Below are 24112 nucleotides of genomic sequence, written 5' to 3'. Positions count from 1 at the left end.
ATGCTTCTATGGTGAGCACATACAAGGGTATATTATGCCTGACTCTTTGGGGAAGGAGGTTTAGAGAAGAGTTAGGTATTTGATTATCTGTGGAATTCTATCCAGTGAACGAACTTCTGAGTTACTTACCATTCTGAAATTGAGCTTTCCTCTCATCTGAAAGGAGATGTACATGTAAGACAGGGACTCTCAAAGAGATGAAGAAGACAAAGAAAAAATGATATGCTTTTTACTGAGGGGTTTATCTTAATTATTACTATTATTAGTCAAGCCATTGCTCTCTTCTGAAATTGTTTTTTATGAATAAAACGTTGAATCACATGATTTTAAGTGTTAAATCAAAGCAAGCAGATAAATTATTCCTAGCATGATAGCTGCAATATGTACAGGCAGTAGGGGAATGCAAAAGATACACGAAATAAGGAGTTAAGGGGGAAGAATAAAGGAAAGCAAGGTGTTACCAGCAGAGGATAATCTTGCAAATATTTGACTACTAGAATACAATTACCAATTTCATTTTGCAATTTTCCTGAAAAACAAAAGTGAAAAACGCATTTTAATGTTCCAGTGAAACAAACACCTAAAGTTGCTTGGAAGGACGACATACAATGACTTAAATTAGCTCATTAAGGTTTTAAAAAAAAACCCTCAGTTTTCTCCAACACTTGTTTCAAAAAAGAAAGAAAATAAGAAAACATATTACATGTTAATATAGATAAATAAGTTTACAGTTAAAATTCAAGAGGGAAATTATCCAATTCCTCCATGAAGGTATCCTTTTAGTCATGATAATCATCACATGCAATGCTGTCATGCTATAAATCATCTGTGCAATGGAAACTACAATTTATTCAATGTTTCCAATGACAAATATTTGCTAAGTGCTTTATGTAATTAATTAATACTAGAAAACTAATTGTGAAATAGTGCTCCTCTGTTCACAAAAGAAAAATCTGAGAATCAAAGGGGTAAGTAGCATGAAGAAATTTCTGTTGGTTAATGGACAGATCAATAATTTGAACTCAGCTCTGTTTAAATGTGAAGTGAAGATGCTGTATCCCTATGTCTCCCTGTCCCTATCCCTTCTGTATCCCTATAAACGTTCACTCCTGGTCCAGCCTGCTGAGTCTTCAATCACAAGACAGAGAACAGTGGCATTCTCTAAAAGGAAGAATTTATTGTACTTTTTCAACAGGGTCCTGCATAGAAGAGGTTTTGAATTTTTCTTAGAATCAGATCAAGGGCATAGTAAGCACCACGAGAGTTTTTTCAAATATATTCTCATTAGAATTTCATTCATTTCAGAGGCATGAGAAGGAGTTACTGTTAGCATCATGGAGACAATCAAAATATAACAATACATCAGATAAAGAGAACAGTGAATAGGAAAAGTGAGTTAGCTGATGAAAGCAGAACAAACAGAAACGGGTAATAGAAGTTAGTAATATAGTAAGAATGAATAAAATTCACAAAAGAGAAAATTATACATAGGAAGTAGGAGGATTGAAAAAGAGAAGATGTAAGAAAAATCACTATAGAAAGATCATATCTTATAAATTGTTATTAAAGTTTACCATTTCTATCCTGAGTTGATCTGAAAAAATAAAAAGTAATATATAAATCACCACAATATTGTAAAATAATTAGCCTCCAATTAAAATAAATTAATTAAAAAAGAATTCTTATTAAAGAGCTAATAGGAAGATCATATTTTGTAAAGAGTCATTGAAGTTTACCATTTTCTTTCCTAAGTTGATCTGAAAAAAATAAAAATAATCATATAAGAATTTTTAAGAAACAGCTAATAAGAAGATTATATTTTGTAAAGAGTCATTAAAGTTTACCATCTTCTTTCCTAGGTTGATCTGAAAAAAACAAAAAAGTAACATAAGAATTCTTATGAAACATTTAACAGAAAGATCACGTTTTGTAAATAATCATTAAAGTTTACCAAATTCTTTCCTAAGTTGATCTGAAAAGTAAGAAGTAATATAAAAATCACTAAGAAATGGAAGCAAACACAAAAACCTTCCAAAATCTCTTCACCTGTTTTATATATAATAGATTACCCACTTCAGTGAAGAAACATATTTATTTTCTAGGTGTTGTTCTGTAAATATACAGGGGTCACATTGCTCTTTACCAAATGATGAAGTAGAAAAAGAAATTTTAATTTATTATGACTGAACTTAAAATCCCACAAAATGATTTCCCAAAGTCCTTTTAATGATATGGTAACAATACTGTTATCATCACCATCATCATCACCATTATGACAATTGACTTTTACTGAAGTACTTTCCCGGTACTAGACTCTATGATACTTGTTTTAGAGGTAGCATTACATTTGGTCATCAGAAGTGCTCCAAATAAGTAATTACACATACGCAGAGCGGTAAAGTGAAGTTAGAGCAAAGATACATTACTTGCTGAATTCCCCACAGTTGCTTATTTCAGAGTCAGAGCTTTATCCAACATTTGTCTGACATCATAAATAACTATTTTACCCAATACAAATATCTGTTCTGTTTTCTGTATTATCTCTGGGCATTTCAGCATCATTTTTAAAAGCAGTCTTTCATCTTCTTGTTGAAGAGTATGTCAAATGATGGATGAGATTTAGTAATGAATTCACTTTTAAAAGTAATGCCATTTAAAAGAAAACTGGACATCCTCCATCCCTGAAAATAGCTTTTTTAAAAGGTGAAACTCTCCCTAGGATTATAAGAGGTAGAGCTAGCCATTATTTTTAAAACTATCTAAGTAACAGTTAAGAAAATTTTTTCTTTAGAGAAATTCCCTTTTCATAAAAGTGAAGTATTAGTTATCTTTTGTTACTTTGATGACCAAGTTCTTAGATTATTAAAACTATATGGCAGAAAAATTCATACTGGAAAAGAATCATAAATCTTGTTTCCATATACACCCTATTTTCAACTCCACAATGCACTTTAATTCTTCATTACCTTTGACATTGATATGTCAAGAAATTGTTAAAGGTTTTTATGGGAGTTGGACTTCCTCTTCTGTTTTATGATCCTATTTACTACATACAAATAATATCCATTTTCCATAAATTTAACACTGCTTTGTCTGCATATTTCTATAAAATTTAACACTGTTTTGGTCCCTCTCTATTTATTATCGTTTGCTTTGACTTTCATTGTAATATGAGTGAGTGGAAGTCTCTCAGTCGCGTCCAACTCTTTGTGACCCCATGGCCTATACAGTCCATGTAATTCTCCAGGCCAGAATACTGGAGTCAGTAGCCTTTCCCTTCTCCAGGGGATCTTCCCAATCCAGGGATTGAACCCAGGTCTCCAGCAATGCAGGTGGATTCTTTACCAGCTGAGCCATAAGAGAAGCCCAAGAATACTGGAGTGGGTAACCTATCCCTTCTCCAGGGCATCTTCCCCACCTAGGAATCAAACTGGGGTCTCCTGCATTGCAGGTGAATTCTTTACCAACTGAGCTATCAGGGAAGCCCCTCATTGTAATATAATTCTTCCAATAACAGGTCTCTCTGGTAAAAAGATAAAAGCATATAAAAACTGTTAGTTATTTTTAACCAACCTACTCCAATGATCCATAATTGAACCTAATATGTGTCAAAACGGAAAAAATGGGATGTGCACTTGCCTGTGTGTTTTATTATTAGACAAAGAGACTTTCAGTAAAAGAATGAAGCCTTAGATAAAGTAGCACCCTCAAATACCATGCAGTACTATGTAATATTGTGTGATACATAGCAAGACTATGTAAAGAGTTTGTCAGACACTCAAAAAGTTAAACACTTCATATTTCCTATTTCAACCACAGTAGTGAAAATCAAATTAGTCATTTAACATAATCAAAAACCTCCAACTATTAATTCTTTTATTTACTATATTTTATTATTAACTCTTTTATTTACTATATTATATTTTACTACATTCATATTATGTACTCCAAATGAAACAAATCTAAATGCCAAGTGCTTAAAACCATAAAAAAAAGAAAACATATAATTACATTATCATAACCTTGGGTTTGAGAATGAATTCTTAGAAATGATACCAATGCAAAAGGAACAAAAGAAAGAACAACAGATAAATGGAGTTGATGTTTTAAAACTTTGAAAACTTCTGTTCATCAAAAGATTGAATAGTGAAGAGACAAGGTATAGAATGGGAGAAAATATTTGCAAATTACATATTTTAAGGGCCTAGGATCAAATATATATGTAAAGAAAATAAAGTTCTGACTGCTCAGTGATTGGAAAAAAAAAAAGAATCCAGTTTTAAAATGAGCAAAGGTCTTTTAAAAAAAAATGAGCAAAGGTCTTGAATAGACATTTCTCCAAGGAAGATGTACAGTTGACTAACTAGCATATGAAAAGATACTCAATTTCTTTTGTCCACTGGTAGATGCAAATCAAAACCCTAATGAGATACCACTTTCCAGGCACTACTATGACTATAATTTTCAAAAATAAAAAGTAACAAGTGTTATTGAGATAGAAGACACACTGGAACTCTAATACATCGCTGATTGTAATGTAAAATGGTGCCATCTTTATAGGAAACAGTTTGGCAGATTTTCAATAAACTAAACAAAGTATGCCATATGACCCAGTAATTGCTAAGTATACACCCCTACAACTGAAAACAGGCATTTAAAGAAAAACATAGCAATTGAAAGCAATACCATTCACAATAATCAAACAAGCATAAAAAGGCCAAATGTCCATCAACAATTTATGGATAAACAAAATGTGGTATACCTAGACAATGAACTCGGCCTTAAAAAGGAATGAAGTACTGATACATGCAACAACATAAATGAACCTCAAAAACTTTATGCAAGTGAACAAAGGCAAACACAAAAAATGTGGCAGAGAGTATAATTCCATGCATATGGGATCAGAGACAGAAGGCAGACCAGTGGCTTCCAGAGACTAAGAAGTGGGGGAATGAGAAGTGACTTCTTAATGAGTGTGAAGTTTACTTTTAAGGTGATAAAATTATTTTGGAACTAGATGGAAGTGATAGTTACTCAGTATCATGAATGTATCAAACGCCACTGAATTGCACACTTCAGTGGTTAACTTGACATTAGGTGAATTTTACCTCAATAAAAGTAAAAAATAAATCAATAGAAGCAATCCAAAAATAAAATAACAGAAGGTCAAATCAATTCATTTTCTCACGGACAAAGCCGTTGGTTCTAACAGTGCAAAAATACTCATAGACAGAGTTGCTGTCATGTAGAAGGGAATGGCACCCCACTCCAGTACTCTTGCCTGGAAAATCCCATGGATGGAGGAGCCTGGTAGGCTGCAGTCCATGGCGTCGCTAAGAGTCGGACACGACTGAGCAACTTCACTTTCACTTTTCCCTTTCATGCATTGGAGAAGGAAATGGCAACCCACTCCAGTGTTCTTGCCTGGAGAATCCCAGAGACAGAGGAGCCTGGTAGGAGGCCGTCTATGGGGTTGCACAGAGTCGGACACGATTGAAGCGACTTAGCATAGAGTTGCTCTCATAGAGTAAAGGGCTGACATTGCTCTAGTTACGTAATGTATATTTGTCTGAAGATAAAAGACCCACCTTGTTCTAACTTCTTTTCTTCCTTCATTGTCTCTGAAAACATATTAGACAAAATTTGAACAATAGGCAAAAACAAATTGAAACAAATTTACTACAGATTATATTGAAGCAAATTTCAAACAGGACAGAGTTTCAAATAGATTGGTTTGCAGGGGAAAACTTTTATTTTGTGTAATATCAAAATACTGGAAACCTTTCCTTATTATTATCTAATACTATGATGTTTGCTGCAAGGATATCTTTTAAGTGGATCAAAACTTGAAACTCACGTTTTTTTATTTTCTCTGCAAAACAAGTAAGATAAGTATTGATACTAAAAAATGGAGGTAATTAACAAATTAAAAATTCACAAATAAAATTACAGAGAAATGAATAGTAATTCTTTTATGGACAAAATTCTATTTTACATAATGCCAATGTACCAAGAACATAGCTTTTATATAAATCAGGTCTGATTTTTCTTCAATTATTTATTTTCCATTTGGGAGGAGATAAATTGTCCTTTTACTTCTTTCTCTTAATAAAAGATTAGATAAGCTCATTTATTTCCAATAAATTTATACAACTTACAAATGAATTAAGAATTAGAATCAATTAGGTTATTAGTCAAATCTTTGTACATGGATGAAGGTAACATACCTTTTTCTTTCTTCATGTTTTCTAAAAAAAAGGGGGGAGGGATTTTTAATTTTCAGAATAAAAACAGATAAAGACAAACTCTTCACCTTATTTCTATCCACCAAATCCTTCCCTTGCTCTTTATTAATCCCTCTGGGGTCATTTCCTTTAAGCTTGCACAAATTCCTTTAGAGTTTCTCATTAAACAGATTCTAATACTATATTGATTGCTTTAGTTTATTATTAGGAATTTTAAAAGATATTTGGTGAAATTTTGCATCCTATTTTGTGCCAATATCCATTTTTCTATTGTGATGACTATATTAACTTAAATTGAGTTTTTAAAAATTTTGTCTTGATTTGATTTAAGATTTTATCTTGATTTTATTTAAAGCCAGTGTGTTAGTTTTTAGAATAAAATATTTTCATGGGATGTCATTCAATAATATTCATTGATTTCTACTGCCAAGTATCTAGGCTGAAAAAAAAAATCTGTGTTTTTCCTTGAGTATTTCTGCATATTCAGAAGTTTTGAATTTGTATAATATTGCATATTTTATTTTCTAAGGAGTTGCTTTTTTTTTTTTTTTTCCTAAAAGCAACTTTAAAAATTGTGAAAACCCTGTGGTAAAATTTTCTTAACATTACCCTGCAAATCTTGATTGAGAATATAGGATTTTTTCTTTACATATTATAATGCAATCCTCCACCAGATTTAGGAATCTACTCTCTAATATAAGAAAAATAATTCCTATATACGACCATGAAGATTTCAACAAGGACTTCCCTGGTGTTCCAGAAGTTAAGAATCCATCTGCCAATGCTGGGGACAAGGATTTGATCCCTGATCCTGGAAGATCCCTCATGCCACAGAACAACTAAGCCTATGCACCACAACTACTGAATCAGTGCTTAGAGCTCATGTGCTGGAACTATTTTAGAGCCCACATGCTGTAATCCATCTGCCTAGAGCCTGTACTCTATGATGAGAAAAGCCACTGCAATGAGAAGCTTGTACACCACAATAAACAGTAGCCCCTACTCATCCCAACTAGAGAAAGCTGGTGTACAGCATCGAAGACCTAGCACAGCAAAAGGAAAAAAAAATTAAATAAATAAATTTTTCAACAAAATTATATCAGTGGTAGTCAATTCATAATATTTTTGCAGATATATCTGATAATGAAAAAAAATCATCATTAAAATATTTCCTAATAGATACTAGAGCTCAAATATGACTCTTTACAGCTTCAAGCAGGTATTTCTAATGATAACAATCAAAACAACTCTGGAGAGAAAGAGAGAAACTGAGAGACTGAAAGAATCTACTCTCAATGAAAAGTTATCAAAATAGTTGACAAAAGTCAACTATTTATTCTGTTAATTTAAAAGAAATGTTTTCAGAAACTTTGTAGTTTGGATGAATAGTACACTTGATGAATTGCAATTTGTCAAAATCATTCTTAAATAGTGTTGTCCAGAACTAAATGAATGAGTTCCCATCAAAAGTACACAGTGGAGTGAAACTATTCCTGCTCTTGCCTCCAGTTCAGCTTTTATAAAGGAAAGTTCAGATTCTGCTCATCTCTATTATCATCACCATTCGGAAGCCATGTCAAAGTCTGTCAGATAGTGGACAGTTCCCTTAAGATATCATGACTTTAATTATTTAAGTATTTAGTAACTTACCATTTTTGTGATATTCCCTCCAGGATACTCCAATAATAAAGAACGTCACTAAGAGGTAGAGTAGTTGAATTGCAGGGAAAGTGTCTATGTCATTTACTCTGGGGGGAAATTCTGGAAAAGGTACACCAGAGAATTTTCTTATTAGTATCCAGACCAATCCTATTGTTTAATTCCACACTTCAATTCCACACTTCAAGTAACCTGTAAGTCTATGACCAAGTTTAAACCTTCATAGATAGACTTGGAGTGGAATGGATATCAGCAACCACTCAGTAAACAATGTGGAATTGAATATCTCAGGGTAGGCCAAGGGTTAGCAAGATGCTTCTCCCATGGGTTGTAAAGGATTGCTGAGTGTGGACCCTTCACAATAAATGAGGGACTCTCTGTCAAATTCTAGATATGCCCTCATCATTTTCCTATATCCTATGAAGTTTAACATGATCTAGGTCAGGCATTGTCTGACAATGGCCTACAGGCCAAATCAAATCTGACATATATTTTTGGAAGATTTGTGATGTCAGAGTGAATTTCACATTGCTACATCAATGGGAAAATAAATAGTATTTGTGACACAAAATTAAAAACTCAAATTTTGTTGTCATTCCATTGAACTCAGCTATGCTTATTCATATACATGTGGTTTATAACTGTTTTTTTTCACTATAATAACAGATGAATAGTTTCATCAAGACTGAAATACAGTGACAGTTATAACTCCCTATTATTTTAAGTGGCTGGACTGTCACAGCATTGCAAAATTTTACTTTATATCTTTGCTTTATTGCCAGGTAATACTAAACATGTCAAAACATGTAAAAGGGGTGGGGGGGGAGTAGAATTTGAATAAAACATTTTGAGATACATTAGGGTATGCATTGTCTTATTACTGAATTACATGTATTTATTATGCAACAATACTGTAGCTTTGTTAAAAGATAGCAATATGCACTGGCATTGCCAGACTAGCACTCATTACAATATTTTCAAATTATGGTAAAGCAACCATAAGAAAAATTATAAAATTAAAAATTAAATATCTCATTATAGAAAAGATCTGTTTCATGAAAATACAAAATGAAAATAAGGCTGCACCAAAGAAAGTTTTATAACTCATTTCTTAGTCAAGTAAGAGATGCCATTAACCAACAGTGCTGCTGCTGGTAAGTCACATCAGTCGTGTCTGACTCTGTGCAACCCCATAGACAGCAGCCCACCAGGCTTCCCGTCCCGGGGTTCTCCAGGCAAGAACACTGGAGTGGGTTGCCATTTCCTTCTCCAATTAATGAAAGTGAAAGTGAAATCGTTCAGTCGTGTCTGACTCTTCGAGACCCCATGGACTGTAGCCTACCAGGCTCCTCCATCCCTGGGATTTCCCAGGCAAGAGTACTGGAGTGGGTTGCCATTGCCTTCTCTGTAACCAATGGTAAGTGAGATTAATTTTGTTTGATTGAAGAAGCTAAAGAAATGTGTCCAGACTGAGAAAATAAATTCAAATCTATTAGTGCTTTGGTGAGCACATTTTTTCAAGTAGTTGAAGATATTAGAAAAATATCATCAGTCAATTAAGAAACCAGGGGACTATCTAGTTCTGGGAAATAATGGAATAGACACCTATCCCTATGCCGCTAATAATTGAAGCCCCAAGCACTACATATATATAACAAATACAAAGAGACTCTAAAAGATGTCAGCAATGACATATATTGTGACTCTCTCTACCTCCATCTTTTTTTTTTTTTTTGTCTCTCCTAATGTATCCTTGAGTGGATGCTGGAGAAACCAATAATCCAGAAATGCCAGTGGGTAAAGACAAAGCTTCCCAGATGCTGGTGGTGCTGGTGAAAGTCACTCAGTCATGTCTGACTCTTTGCGACCCCAAGAACTACACAGTTTACGGAATTCTCCAGCCCAGAATACTGGAGTGGGTAGCCTTTCCCTTCTCCACGGGATCTTCCCAACCCAGGGATTGAACCCAGGTATCCAACATTCCAGGTGGGATTCTTTACCAGCTGAACCACCAGGGAAGCCCAAATGACTCCTTGGTAAAGAATCTGCCGCCAGTGCAGGAGACACAGGAAACACACGTTGGATTCCTGGGTCAGGAAGATCCCCTGGAGGAGAAAATGGAAGCCCACTCCAGTATTCTTGCCTGGAAAATCCTGTGGACACAAGAGCATGGTGGGCTACAGTCCATGGGGTGGCAGAGAGTCAGACACGACTGAGTACACACACGCATGCTAAGACAAAGTAACCCCCAAGAAAAGCTTGCTCTTTGTGGTCACAGGACCAGGAATGGACAACCTAATGAGATGAAAACTTGTAAGTGATAACTTCCTGATTCCAGCCAAACACCACAGAGAAAACCATAATCCCACTCCTGCTATTCAGCAAAGACTGAGTAGCCTAGTGATTCACCTAAACTCAGTTAACAATGTGCCCCATCCTGTCCTGGCTGGTGTCACTGAGGGCAAAGTGGAGAGCTGGAACTTTCATTCCCACTCAGCAGCAGTGAGGTCAGTGCCCCTGCCCTGCCACAGAGTCGGTGGAGATACACAGAAAATAGTAATGAGGTGCCCTCACTCTACCAGGTGAGGTACTGTCAGCAGAGGACCAAAGGGGAACCTGAGCTTTCAGCCCTACCCAGCAGCAACAAAGTGCCTCTCTCCTTCGACAGTGTTAAATAATGCTAAGTGGGAAACCGCTGCTTCCACCTTCACTTAGCAACATGAGATGATATCTTCATTTTCCCATACATGTGGTACCATTTGAGGCTTGATACAATAGATGATGTAATAAAATACACAGCCTCATAACATAAGACCCAAGATGTCCAGGATACAATAGAAAATCACACTTCATACCTGGGAGAACCAAGAAAATATCATCTTAAATGAAAAAAAGGCAATACATACTAACGTCACAATGACAAAGATACTTGTCTAGGATTTTATGTGGTAATCATAAAAATAAGTAATTACAAACTCACTTTTGACAAATGAAAAAATATAGTCTTCATAAACAAATAGAAGATACAAAGGATAAAATAGAAATTTATGAAATAGAAAATACAATATTCAAAATAAAATAGTCACTGAAGGTTTAACAGAGAATGGAGATGATAGAAGAATTAGTCAGTGAACTTGAAGATAGTACTATGCTAATTATCCAAACTGAACAATGAAGAGAAAATAGACTGAAATAAACAACAAAATCTCAATAACAAAAGATCTAATGTACATGTCATTGGGGTCCCAGGAGACTAGAAAGACTGTGGAGCTGAAAAAGTATTTGAAGAAATAATGACTAAAAATGTCCCAAATTTGACAAAAGACATTAACCTATATACTCAATAAGCTGAGCAAACCACAAATAAGATAAAACTAAACAAATCCATGCCAAGATACATCATAACCCAACTTCAGAAAAGTAAAGAGAAAAAAACTTCAGGAGTTTTTTTAGGAGTTAAAGGGAAATAGGCCAGGGGCGGCGGCCAGGAGGAGCAACCCCACGTCCAAAGAGTGGTGGCTGCATGGGCGCAGGAGGGCCTAGAGGAGCTATCCCACGTTGAAGGTCAGGTAGGCGGTGGTGAGGAGATACCCCTCGTCCAAGGTAAGGAGCAGCAGCTGCACTTTGCTGGAGCAGCTGTGAAGAGATACCCCATGCCCAAGGTAAGAGAAACCCAAGTAAGACAGTTGGTGTTGCAAGAGGGCATCAGAGGGCAGACACACTGAAACCATACTCACAGAAAACTAGTCAGTCTAATCACAGTAGGACCACAGCCTTGTCTAACTCAATAAAACTAAGCCATGCCCGTGGGGCAACCCAAGACGGGCGGGTCATGGTGGAGAGATCTGACAGAATGTGGTCCACTGGAGAAGGGAATGGCAAACCACTTCAGTATTCTTGCCTTGAGAACCCCATGAACAGTATGAAAAGGCAAAATGATAGGATACTGAAAGAGGAACTCCCCAGGTCAGTAGGTGCCTAATATGCTACTGGAGATCAGCAGAGAAATAACTCCAGAAAGAATGAAGGGATGGAGCCAAAGCAAAAACAATCCCCAGCTGTGGATGTGGCTGGTGATAGAAGCAAGGTCCAATGCTGTAAAGAGCAATATTGCATAGGAACCTGGAATGTCAGGTCCATGAATCAAGGCAAAGTGGAAGTGGTCAAACAAGAGATGGCAAGAGTGAATGTCGACATTCTAGGAATCAGCAAACTCAAATGGACTGGAATGGGTGAATTTAACTCAGCTGACCATTGTATCTACTACTGCGGGCAGGAATCCCTCAGAAGAAATGGAGTAGCCATCATGGTCAACAAAAGAGTCTGTAATGCAGTACTTGGATGCAATCTCAAAGACGACAGAATGATCTCTGTTCGTTTCCAAGGCAAACCATTCAATATCACAGTAATCCAAGTCTATGCCCCAACCAGTAATGCTGAAGAAGCTGGTGTTGAATGGTTCTATGAAGACCTACAAGACCTTTTAGAACTAACACCCAAAAAAGATGTCCTTTTCATCATAGGGGACTGGAATGCAAAAGTAGGAAGTCAAGAAACACCTGGAGTAACATGCAAATTTGGCCTTGGAATACGGAGTGAAGCAGGGCAAAGACTAACAGAGTTTTGCCAAGAAAATGCACTGGTCATAACAAACACCCTCTTCCAACAACACAAGAGAAGACTCTACACATGGACATCACCAGATGGTCAACACCGAAATCAGATTGATTATGTTCTTTGCAGCCAAAGATGGAGAAGCTCTATACAGTCAACAAAAAGAAGACTTGGAGCTGACTGTGGCTCAGATCATGAACTCCTTATTACCAAATTCAGACTTAAATTGAAGAAAGTAGGGAAAACCACTAGACCATTCAGGTATGACCTAAATCAAATCCCTTATGATTATACAGTGGAAGTGAGAAATAGATTTAAGGGCCTAGATCTGATAGACAGAGTGCCTGATGAACTATGGAATGAGGTTTGTAACATTGTACAGGAGACAGGGATCAAGACCATCCCCATGGAAAAGAAATGCAGAAAAGCAAAATGGCTGTTTGGGGAGGCCTTACAAATAGCTGTGAAAAGAAGAGAAGCGAAAAGCAGAGGAGAAAAGGAAAGATATAATCATCTGAATGCAGAGTTCCAAAGAATAGCAAGGAGAGAGAAGAAAGCCTTCCTCCGAGATCAGTGCAAAGAAATAGAGGAAAATTAGAGATAGAGAAATAGAGAATGGGAAAGACTAGAGATCTCTTCAAGAAAATTAGAGATACCAAAGGAACATTTCATGCAAAGATGGGCTCGATAAAGGACAGAAATGGTATGGACCTAACAGAAGCAGAAGATATTAAGAAGAGGTGGCAAGAATACACAGAAGAACTGTACAAAAAAGATCTTCACAACCCAGATAATCATGATGGTGTGATCACTGACTGCTGGGAGCCAGCATAAGGAATTCCGCCCGTGGCAAAGGTCATGAGGAAGGAGGCTCGACATACGCAAAGGCAGGATCGAGCCTCAGGAGTCCCCCTGGAAATTCTCTAGCATCTACCCCCAAGACCAGAGCCTGCCTACTTTACTACTTTGTGCTCTCACCTCTGACTTTACAGGGAGCTGTCCCCCACCACCTCTTTCAGAGAAGGAGTTAACTTAGAGCTCCAGTTAATAATAATTCCTGGGCGTGATAGGAGTGTTTCAACCTACAAACTCCTCTGAAGCTTCTCTAGCCTGCCTGACCACATGTCTGGCCACATGTAATTGTTCACAGCCTCCCAACCATGAGAGGCATGAGATGCTTTAAACCTTCTAAAAACAGGTTCTTTAGAGAAGTTAGAAAACTATTAGTATAGTATAGTGGGCTGATTAGAAATTGTATTGGTGAAGGGTTTTTCATTTGTTGAGCCAATGTTTGCTGCTAAGTCTCCACATCCCCTGCCCTTATACACATTAATGAATATATAGAAGAAATAAGTATTAACCTTTGATATTAATCACGTTAGACCTTGGGTTAAGTAAATTCTTCCCTTAATTAAAACCCACTACACCCTCACCCTATAGAAATGTAACTTTATCTGGTACCTTCGGAAGGTGGCGTCTGTTTTAAAAATAATCACCCCTGGAGAAATAAGTGTTCTGGTTGACTGACTGCTGTCACAAGGAGAGGGTCATAAATTGTCAGCAGGCCCCCTGGCCAGAAGATGATGTAACACCCCTAAGACCTCTGTATACATCTGTATGAAGCACCTGACTTTAATAAAAGTCAGGACTGCTGACCCCACATGACTTGTATAACATCTCTGTGTATAAAAACAGACCCTGGAAAAATAAAAAATGGGATCAGTTCCTCAAAATACTGGTCTCTTCATGTCATTCTCTCTCTCAACCTCTGGCTGAGTTTCCATCTAGAGCACAGAGGCCCGCCAAGCTTACTAATTTTGCCTGGGCTTCTAAGATCCGACTGGGGAGGCCGCAGTGTCTCCTCTCCCACGGGAGAACGGAAGGACACCTGCAGCCTACGTAAGTGGTGCAAACTTCTTGGCTTGAAGTTTTATTGGTTTTTCTCATAAACCAAGCTACTCAGCCTCTTTTCTGCACTGAATTTTCCTGCTGAGCTATCCTCATTCTATTACTCTTTATATCTCTAGTTAATATTTAATTAAAGCCAGTATATTTGCCGACGCCGTCTCTCCTTCAAATTTCCCTGGATCCACCGGGGCTGGACCCTGGCAACTGACCTAGAGCCAGACATCCTGGAATGTGAAGTCAAGTGGACCTTAGAAAGCATCACTATGAACAAAGCTAGTGGAGCTGATGGAATTCCAGTTGAGCTATTTCAAATTCTGAAAGATGATGCTGTGAAAGTGCTGCACTCAATATCCCAGCAAATTTGGAAAACTCAGCAGTGACCACAGGACTGGAAAAGGTCAGTTTTCATTCCAATCCCAAAGAAAGGCAGTGCCAAAGAATGCTCAAACTACCGCACAATTGCACTCATCTCACATGCTAGTAAAGTAATGCTCAAAATTCTCCAAGCCAGGCTTCAGCAATACGTGAACCGTGAACTTCCTGATGTTCAAGCTGGTTTTAGAAAAGGCAGAGGAACCAGAGATCAAATTGCCAACATCCACTGGATCATGGAAAAAGCAAGAGAGTTCCAGAAAAACATCTATTTCTGCTTTATTGACTATGCCAAAGCCTTTGACTGTGTGGATCACAATACACTGTGGGAAATTCTGAAAGAGATGGGAATACCAGATCACCTGACCTGCCTCTTGAGAAACCTGCATGCAGGTCAGGAAGCAACAGTTAGAATTGGACATGGAACAACAGACTGGTTCCAAATAGGAAAAGGAGTAGGTCAAGGCTATATATTGTCACCCTACTTATTTAACTTCTATGCAGAGTACATCATGAGAAACACTGGACTGGAAGAAACACAAGCTGGAATCAAGATTGCCGGGAAAAATATCAATAACCTCAGATATGCAGATGACACCACCCTTATGGCAGAAAGTGAAGAGGAACTAAAAAGCCTCTTGATGAAAGTGAAAGTGGAGAGTGAAAAAGTTGGCTTAAAGCTCAACATTCAGAAAACGAAAATCATGGCATCCAGTCCCATCACTTCATGGGAAATAGATGGGGAAACAGTGGAAACAGTGTCAGACTTTATTTTGGGGGGCTCCAAAATCACTGCAGATGGTTATTGCAGCCATGAAATTAAAAGACGCTTACTCCTTGGAAGAAAAGTTATGACCAACCTAGATAGTATATTGAAAAGCGGAGACATTACTTTTCCAACAAAGGTCCGTCTAGTCAAGGCTATGGTTTTTCCTGTGGTCATGTATGGATGTGAGAGTTGGACTGTGACGAAGGCTGAGTGCTGAAGAATTGCTGCTTTTGAACTGTGGTTTTGGAGAAGACTCTTGAGAGTCCCTTGGACTGCAAGGAGATCCAACCAGTCCATTCTGAAGGAGGTCAGTCCTGGGATTTCTTTGGAAGCAATGATGCTAAAGCTGAAACTCCAATACTTTGGCCACCTCATGTGAAGAGTTGACTCATTGGAAAAGACCCTGATGCTGGGATGGATTGGGGGCAGGAGAAGAAGGGGACGACAGAGGATGAGATGGCTGGGTGGCATCACTGACAGATGGACATGAGTCTGAGTGAATTCCGCGAGTTGGTGATGGACAGGGAGGCCTGGTGTGCTGTGATTCATGGGGTCGCAAAGAGTCGGACACAACTGAGCGACTGAACTGAACTGAAAGGCATTTTCAGATTAAGGTAAGCTAAGAGAATTTCTTGCCAGCAGACCTGTCCTAAAAAAATAGCTAAATAAACGTCTTGAAATTGAAAGGGAATGATAAAATAAGAAGTCTTGGAACATCAGTAAGGAAGACAGAACAGGGAAGGAGTACAAACATGGACAAATATGATAGGTTTTTCTTTTTTTTTTTTTTTTGAGTTTTCTAAAATATATTTGATGGTTGAAGCAAAAGTTATAACATTATGGATGTGAAGGTTGGACTGTAAAGAAAATTAAGTGCTGAAGAACTGATGCTTTTGAACTGTGATGATGGAGAAGACTCTTGAGAGTCCCTTGGACTGCAAGGAAATCAAACACAGAATATTCACTGGAAGGACTTTTATTGAAGCTGAAGCACCTACTTTGACCACCTGATGCCAAGAGCTGACTCTAGAAAAGACCCTGAGACTGGGAAAGGTTGAAGGCAGGAGAAGGCGATGACAGAGGATAAGATGGTTGGATGGCATCACAGATTCAATGGACACGAGTTTGAGCAAATTTCGGGAGATAGTGAAGGACAGGGAGGCATGGGGTTCTTCAGTCCAGGGGGTCTCAAAGAGTGAGCAACTAAAGAACAATAGCAACAAAGTTTCAAGCATCTATTCAAAGTAGTGAAATGTCAGCACCAGTAGTCTGTGATAAAGTATCCATACAGCATACTCTCAGACTATTCTCCTATTTGTCTACTCAGAGAACCCTTAATTTTTGCTTTCATTGTGATGTAAGCTACACACTCAGCCTCCTAATATTTTTTCAGAATCTGGTGACCCATCTGGACCTTCTTTTTCACAATCATTTCTCTTTTTTCCTTTTTCCTATTCGACTCTCACTTTGACTCTTTAACCATCCATGCTATCATGAAGCTACCTTCCCACCTAAGACCCCATGTCACATTCCAGCTCAGTGTGAACTGGTCATCTTTTAGGCCTTGTTTCCTGCTTTGTGTGCGGCCTCAGACACACCCAGGAGTCCTAAGCCTTGCATATGGTACAGAGGATCATATTCTTGGTGCTGCAAGGAGGGAGTGTGATTACATTAAAAACAACAAGCAATTATTCTCTTCCCCTTTTGAAAGTAAGCAAATAAATGTGTACATAAGTCACTGTATCACCCACAAGAGCAGAATAAAATGCTATTGCGTTTTCTAGGTAGTTGTGTAAGAAATCCCATTTTCTACGTATTCTTTTATTTTGAAAAATGTCATTTTATATGTGTGTGTGTGTGTGTGTGTGTGTGTGTAATATATGTATATGGAATATTCAGTTCAGTTCAGTTGCTCAGTCACGTCTGACTCTTTGTGATCCCATGAATTGTAGCACGCCAGGCCTCCCTGTCCATCACCAACTCCCAGAGTTCACTCAGACTCACATCCATTGAGTCAGTGATGCCATCCAGCTATCTCATCCTCTGGCGTCCCCTTCTCCTCCTGCCCCCAATCCCTCTATGGAATATTATTCAACCACAAAAAATTAAATTCTGCCATTTACAACAAAATGGATGGATCTGGATGGTATGAAGCTTGATTAAATAAGTCAGACAGAGAAATAAAAATACTGTATATTTTCTATTATGTGTGGAATCTGGAAAACAAAACAAATAAACCAATACAACAAAAGAGAAACTGACACAGAAACAGAGAATAGCTAGTGGTTACAAGGAGAAAGAAAGTTAGGGGAAGAGGACAGATAGGGGAAGAGGATTAAGAGGTATAAACTGCTAGATATAAATAAATAATATACTAGAATGTAATGTGCAGCACAGAGTATGTAGCAACATTATGTAATAATTTAAATGGAGTGTTAATACACAAAAACATCAAATCAATATGTTGCATACATGAAACTATAAATCAACTATACTTCAATAAGAAACAGTAAAAATGATACACTTAAATATTGCAGTTATGAGTGCTTCACTTAAACATTTAAAACATCTAACTGCAAACTAACAGCGGTTAGCAGATATTTTACTTAAAGATATAAATTTGGCTAAGAATCCAACAGAATTTTGTATAAATAGTAAAATCTTTTCCAATTGATTTCCTAGAAACTTAAATTTGAGTACATAACAGTACTTTACAACAATATATAAAAGATAAAATCTGAAATTTTATTTGGTGAGGCAAGTCACTATGTAAGACAGAATCACATCCAAGAGAATCAAATTTTATGACAAAAAGCAAGAATCTGAGAAATGAGCAATAAACAGGGAAAATCCTTTTTCATCTTTGAATCTGATCTTTACTGTGGAAGCCCACATGAAAAAAAGTTCATTCTCTTTTTATATAAAGTTTTAAAGGAGGGGGGCAACATAAGAGTGGTATGGGTGTGGGAGGTACAAACTATTGCTTGTAAGACAGGCTACAAAGACGCACTGAACAACACAGGGAACCCAGTCAATGTTTTGTAATTACTGTAAATGGAGCATAACCTTTAAAAATTATGTGAAAAAGCTCATTCATTTAAATGTAAATTCTAAGTGTAAATTTTTTCAGAAAATGCATTTGAAGTTAATAATATAGTCTTATATGTCATTCAGATTATTTAATTGCTGTTTTTTTAAATGAATATCTAAGTAATTGATATAAATTTCAAGAATTCTTAGAATTTAAGTCTGAGATGTAGCCATCTCTACTTAATGAAATGTCATTTTACAGTTTCATTATGTGTAATGATGTATTTTACACAAAAAGAAGTATAAAATATTCTTACTTCTTTTCATTTATATTAGTATTCTTCTTGCTAGAGGTCCACTAATTTCCTACCTATTCTCTCAGCCAAATGCCTGAGAAATGCCTGAGAGAACTGATTTTATCTACTTAATTGCTATTGGTACCATGTGAGCAGAAAGTTTGGTCCAGCTCTCCTTCTAGGTAAATGGTCATACCATCTACTGGTATTTTAGCTCCTTCATCCTATCTTCTTCCTCAAAAAGTGACCAGATCACCTGCCATTGTCTTATCTATCATGTATAATCATACTTCTTCTCCTAGCATTATCGGAGAAGGCAATGGCACCCCACTCCAGCACTCTTGCCTGGAAAATCGCGATGGAGGAGCCTGCTGGGCTGCAGTCCATGGGGTCGCTAAGAGTCGGACACGACTGAGCGAGTTCACTCTCACTTTTCCCTTTCATGCATTGGAGAAGGAAATGGCAACCCACTCCAGTGTTCTTGCCTGGAGAATCCCAGGGACGGGGGAGCCTGGTGGGCTGCCATCTATGGGGTCGCACAGAGTCGGACAGGACTGAAGCAACTTAGCAGCAGCAGCAGCAGCCTAGCATTATACTGCAAATTCACAGATAATGGTCAGCAGCAATAACATTGCTAAATCAAATTTTTATTTTTCAACCAATGTTCTTCAGTTTTCTACAGCATGGATATTATCTACCGTTCCATTCATTTTTTAATATAAATTGATGTGTCTTTCTAAAACATTATTTCCTACATCTATTCCTATCCATAGGACTATCATTCTCTGTCACTTCTTTGTCCTCATATTTTTCCACTATTGAGTATTGCTTTGAAAGCAAGCAAATTATTATGTATATTAACTACATGCATAAAATCATAATCAGTAAAGCAATGAGAAAAATTGTGTTCAATTTCAAAAGTGACATATAATCATCATTGAGGAAGTCAATGTAACAAACTACATTATCTTTCCTATTATATATGCATATTTTAGACTCTAAACAGATTAATCAATAATAGCAAAAATGTGTATGTGATAATATGGTCTTCTACATAAGGAAACACTGGAGAAACCTACCTGTACATATCAACCATTCTAATGAAAAAAATAGCTACAACAAAAAGGTCTTCACTACATATTGCAAAGCAGTTCAATGTTTAAAGTTAACATCAAAGTAGTCCAATGCCATATTCTTGCATAAAACAATTTTAGAGCATTATATAAATCTTATGTTACAATAATTTGAATAATACCCCACTGATGGCCAGAAAAACTTTTTCCATACTCTATCTGTTCATGAGTTGTCCTCACTTATTTTTCCAAACAGATGGTTGCTTACTCACCTACAGTGGCATTATACATCAATTTTTTCAGGACTTACTATATATCAGAATATTAGCCACCACAAGTTGGATCTCTACTCCACTCCTAAATATTTCTAATTAGTGCACATTAAAACATATTCACCATGGATATTAAAATTCATGAATATAAAAATATTAAAATAATATCTTGGAATTTCACAGCAATGTGTTCCTTAAAAGAAGCCTTTATTTCATCATTACACAGAGTGGCCAGTTTTGAGAGTAAAGTGTGTTAGTTGCTCAGCCACATCCAATTCTTTGCAACCCCACGAACTGTAGCCTGCCTGCCAGGCTCCTCCATCCATGGAATTCTCCAGGCAAGAATACTGCAGTGGGTAGCCATTCCCTTAGAGTAGCTTCCTGACCCAGGGTTTGAACCCAGGTCTCCTGCATTGCAAGCAGATTCCTTACTGTCTGAACCATGAGGGAAGCCAGTATGAGAGTATTTGTTTTCAGTTCTATGAGGTAATTTTTTATGACTTTAGAATGCAAATATCACACATTAATTGCTAATTGATGATTATATTTTTGAAATAAGTGATGTTCTAATGACATACAGAAAAGAATGTATGGAAGTCAGATTGACCAGATCTGAAGGAGTGGAAATCCAAGTCTCACGCCTTGTACCCTGAGGTCTGCTCTGTCTTTTACAAGACAAGTGCTTTTGTTAGAAGCACTAGCTAGACATACAGGCTCACTCTCTCTCTCTAACACATGCAAACACAAAAGGACAAACAATATCAGCAGTATCAAAAAATAGAACTCACCTTTATGATTTCCATTCATCATAGGTGATTTTCTATAGTGATCTATTGGATAAGTCACCATCTTAAGAAGAAATGTTTCACGTCAGTCACTTGTGGCCCAGAGAAAGTCTAAGCTTGGTCCTGAGTTGTGTTGGCAGGATTTTGAAATATCTTTGTGTCCCTTCTACAAACACAGAGGGAGAAGAGATTATATGACCCAAGGCAATATCCCCGGGTCAGAGAGAAGTTTCAGTCATATGAATCAGGTTTCTGGTTCTTGAGTGCTGCAGGTGCAGCATGGAATTAACCAGAAGCAGGAAAGGAGACCCTGTACTCTGAACCTTATATGATCATAAAACAATACTTCAGAAGCAGTTATTCATTTGAATATATCCACAAACAGCATATACACAGAAACTCAATTGATAAATCTCCGATTAGATTTCTTTTTTAATTTTTCTCGTCATGCAAGTCAACCATAGAGTATCTAGTGCTGAAACAAGAAGAACCTTTATGTTCACTTGATCATTTACATAGACCAATTATAGGCCAATTAAACTAAACCAGACTTGTTACTGCTTAACAATCCTGCCCAGGTCCTATCTCAGACTAATCAAAGAGACACATGTACCCCAATGTTCATCGCAGCACTGTTTATAATAGCCAAGACATGGAAGCAACCTAGATGTCCATCAGCAGATGAATGGATAAGAAAGCAGTGGTACATATACACAATGGAGTATTACTCAGCCATTAAAAAGAATACATTTGAATCAGTTCTAATGAGGTGGATGAAACTGGAGCCTATTATACAGAGTGAAGTAAGCCAGAAGGAAAAACATAAATACAGTATACTAACGCATATATATGGAATTTAGAAAGATGGTAACAATAACCCGGTGTACGAGACAGCAAAAGAGACACTGATGTATAGAACAGTCTTATGGACTCTGTGGGAGAGGGAGAGGGTGGGAAGATTTGGGAGAATGGCAATGAAACATGTAAAATATCATGTAGGAAACGAGTTGCCAGTCCAGGTTCGATGCATGTTGCTGGATGCTTGGGGCTGGTGCACTGGGACGGCCCAGAGGGATGGTATGGGGAGGGAGGAGGGAGGAGGGTTCGGGATGGGGAACACATGTATACCTGTGGCGGATTCATTTTGATATTTGGCAAAACTAATACAATTATGTAAAGTTTAAAAATAAAATAAAATTAGAAAAAAAGAAAAAAAAAAAAGAAATTTCTTAGAGGTGGAAAGAAGGAAGAGAAGATAGAACTATGAATCAGTAATTTAAAATATATTCTCAAGTGACTATACTGTGCCCTAGTGCTCCCGTGCTCAGTTGTGTCCCACTCTTGCATGCCCCCGTGGACTGCAGCCTGCCAGGCTCCTCTGGCCATGGGATTTTCCAGAGAAGAATACTGAAGTGGGTTGCCATTTCCTCCTCTGGGATCTTCCCAGCCCAGGGATTAAATCCTGATCTCTAGCATTGCAGGTGGATTCTTTGCCTCTGAACCATCAGGGAAGCTGATTATACTGTACAGTCCAGAATTAAGAAATGCAGTCTTAGGCTGGCTGACTTCTCCACGCCTCCTACCCCTTATCTGTCAGCTCCTGTTAAGCACTCAAATCAAGGTGAGGTGGAAGGGAGTGTATTGTTCAAGGATCCTCTTATCAAACCAGCCACTTCTTATCAAAAGAAGTATTTTGAACTCTGTTCTTCAGTTAATGTATAATTAGTCTTTCAGTAAAGGTAGGGCTTAGTACTTTGCCCTAAGCCCACACAGGACATTATATTTTGAATCCATTTGTAAAACTTGCAGTTTGGATCTCAAAGCCCTGTTAACTAAAAAATTTATTTACAATGAAAAGTTGAGACTTACGTTCTTTTTTAATTAATTTCTTTCTTTTAATTGGAAGCTAATTACTTTACAATATTGTATTGGTTTTTGCCATACATTGACATGAAAATAGCCATGAGTGTACTTGTGTCCCCCATCCTGAACCCCCATCCCATCTCCCTTTCCATCTCATCCCTCAGCGTTGTCCCAGTGCACCGGCTTCAAGTGCCCTGTTTCATGCATTGAACTTGGACTGACAATCTATTTCACATATGGTAATATACATGTTTCAATGATATTCTCTCAAATCATCCTATCCTCACCTTGTCCTACAGGGTCCAAAAGTCTGTTCTTTATATCTGTGTCTCTTTTGCTGTCTCACATATAGGGTCATCTTTACCATCTTTCTGAATTCCATATATATGTGTTAATATACTGTATTTATGTTTCTCTTCCTGACTTACTTCACTCTGTATAATAGGCTCCAGTTTCATCCACCTCATTAGAACTGATTCTAATGTGCTCTTTGTAATAGCTGAATAATATTCCATTGTGCATATGTACCACAGCTTTCTTACCCATTCATCTGCCGATGGACATCTAGGTTGCTTCCATGTCCTAGCTATTGTGAACAGTGCCGCCATGAACATTGGGGTGCACGTGCCTCTTTCCTTGAGTATATGCCCAGCAGTGGGATTTCTGGGTCATATGGCAGTTCTGTTTCCAGTTTTTTAAGGAATCGCCACACTATTCTTCATAGTGGATATACTAGTTTGCATTCAAACCAACAGTGTAAGAGCATTCCCTTTTCCCTGCACTCTCTCCAGCATTCATTGTAGATTTTTTGATAGCAGCCACTCTGACTGGTGGGAGATGGTACCTCACTGTGCTTTTGATTTGAATTGCTCTGATAATGAGTGATGTTGAGCATCTTTTCATGTGTTTGTTAGCCATCTGCATGTCTTCTTTGGAGAAATGTCTGTTTAGTTTAGGTCTTTGGCCCATTTTTTGATTGGGTCATGAATTTTTCTGGAATTGAGCTGCAGAAGCTGCGTGTATATTTTAGAGATTAATTCTTTGTCAGTTGCTTCATCTCTTATTACTTTCTCCCATTCTGAAGGCTGTCTTTTCACATTGCTTATAGTTTCCTTTGTTGTGCAAAAGCATTTAAGTTTAATTAGATCCCATTTGTTTATTTTTGCTTTTATTTCCATTACTCTGGGAGGTGGGTCATAGAGGATCCTGCTGGGATTTATGCCAGA

At 37.4% G+C, this 24112-nt stretch overlaps 1 protein-coding gene across 6 annotated transcripts in view; it reads right to left on the bottom strand.

Annotated features, from left to right (window-relative positions):
* The window catches only part of LOC133236451 (butyrophilin subfamily 1 member A1-like), a 51960-nt gene that overhangs the window by 5800 nt on the left and 22048 nt on the right, over positions 1–24112 (bottom strand). For 2 of the 6 annotated variants that reach the window (XM_061398479.1, XM_061398480.1), the window contains 5 exons: positions 21027–21189; positions 7896–8006; positions 6228–6248; positions 509–1865; positions 130–156 (listed from right to left, as the gene is read on the bottom strand). In XM_061398479.1, the coding sequence (XP_061254463.1) occupies positions 130–156; positions 509–605 (124 nt within the window). In that variant the 5' untranslated portion in view covers positions 606–1865; positions 6228–6248; positions 7896–8006; positions 21027–21189. Of the gene's footprint in view, positions 1–129; positions 157–508; positions 1866–6227; positions 6249–7895; positions 8007–21026; positions 21579–24112 lie in introns of those variants that run through there. The other 4 variants (XM_061398477.1, XM_061398478.1, XM_061398482.1 and 1 more) reach the window with 4 other exon arrangements.

The sequence above is a fragment of the Bos javanicus genome, chromosome 23 (assembly GCF_032452875.1).
Source record: "Bos javanicus breed banteng chromosome 23, ARS-OSU_banteng_1.0, whole genome shotgun sequence".
NCBI lineage: Eukaryota > Metazoa > Chordata > Mammalia > Artiodactyla > Bovidae > Bos > Bos javanicus.
The sequence above is the reverse complement of the archived record's forward strand: the minus strand, read 5'-3'. Positions and strand labels throughout refer to the sequence as shown.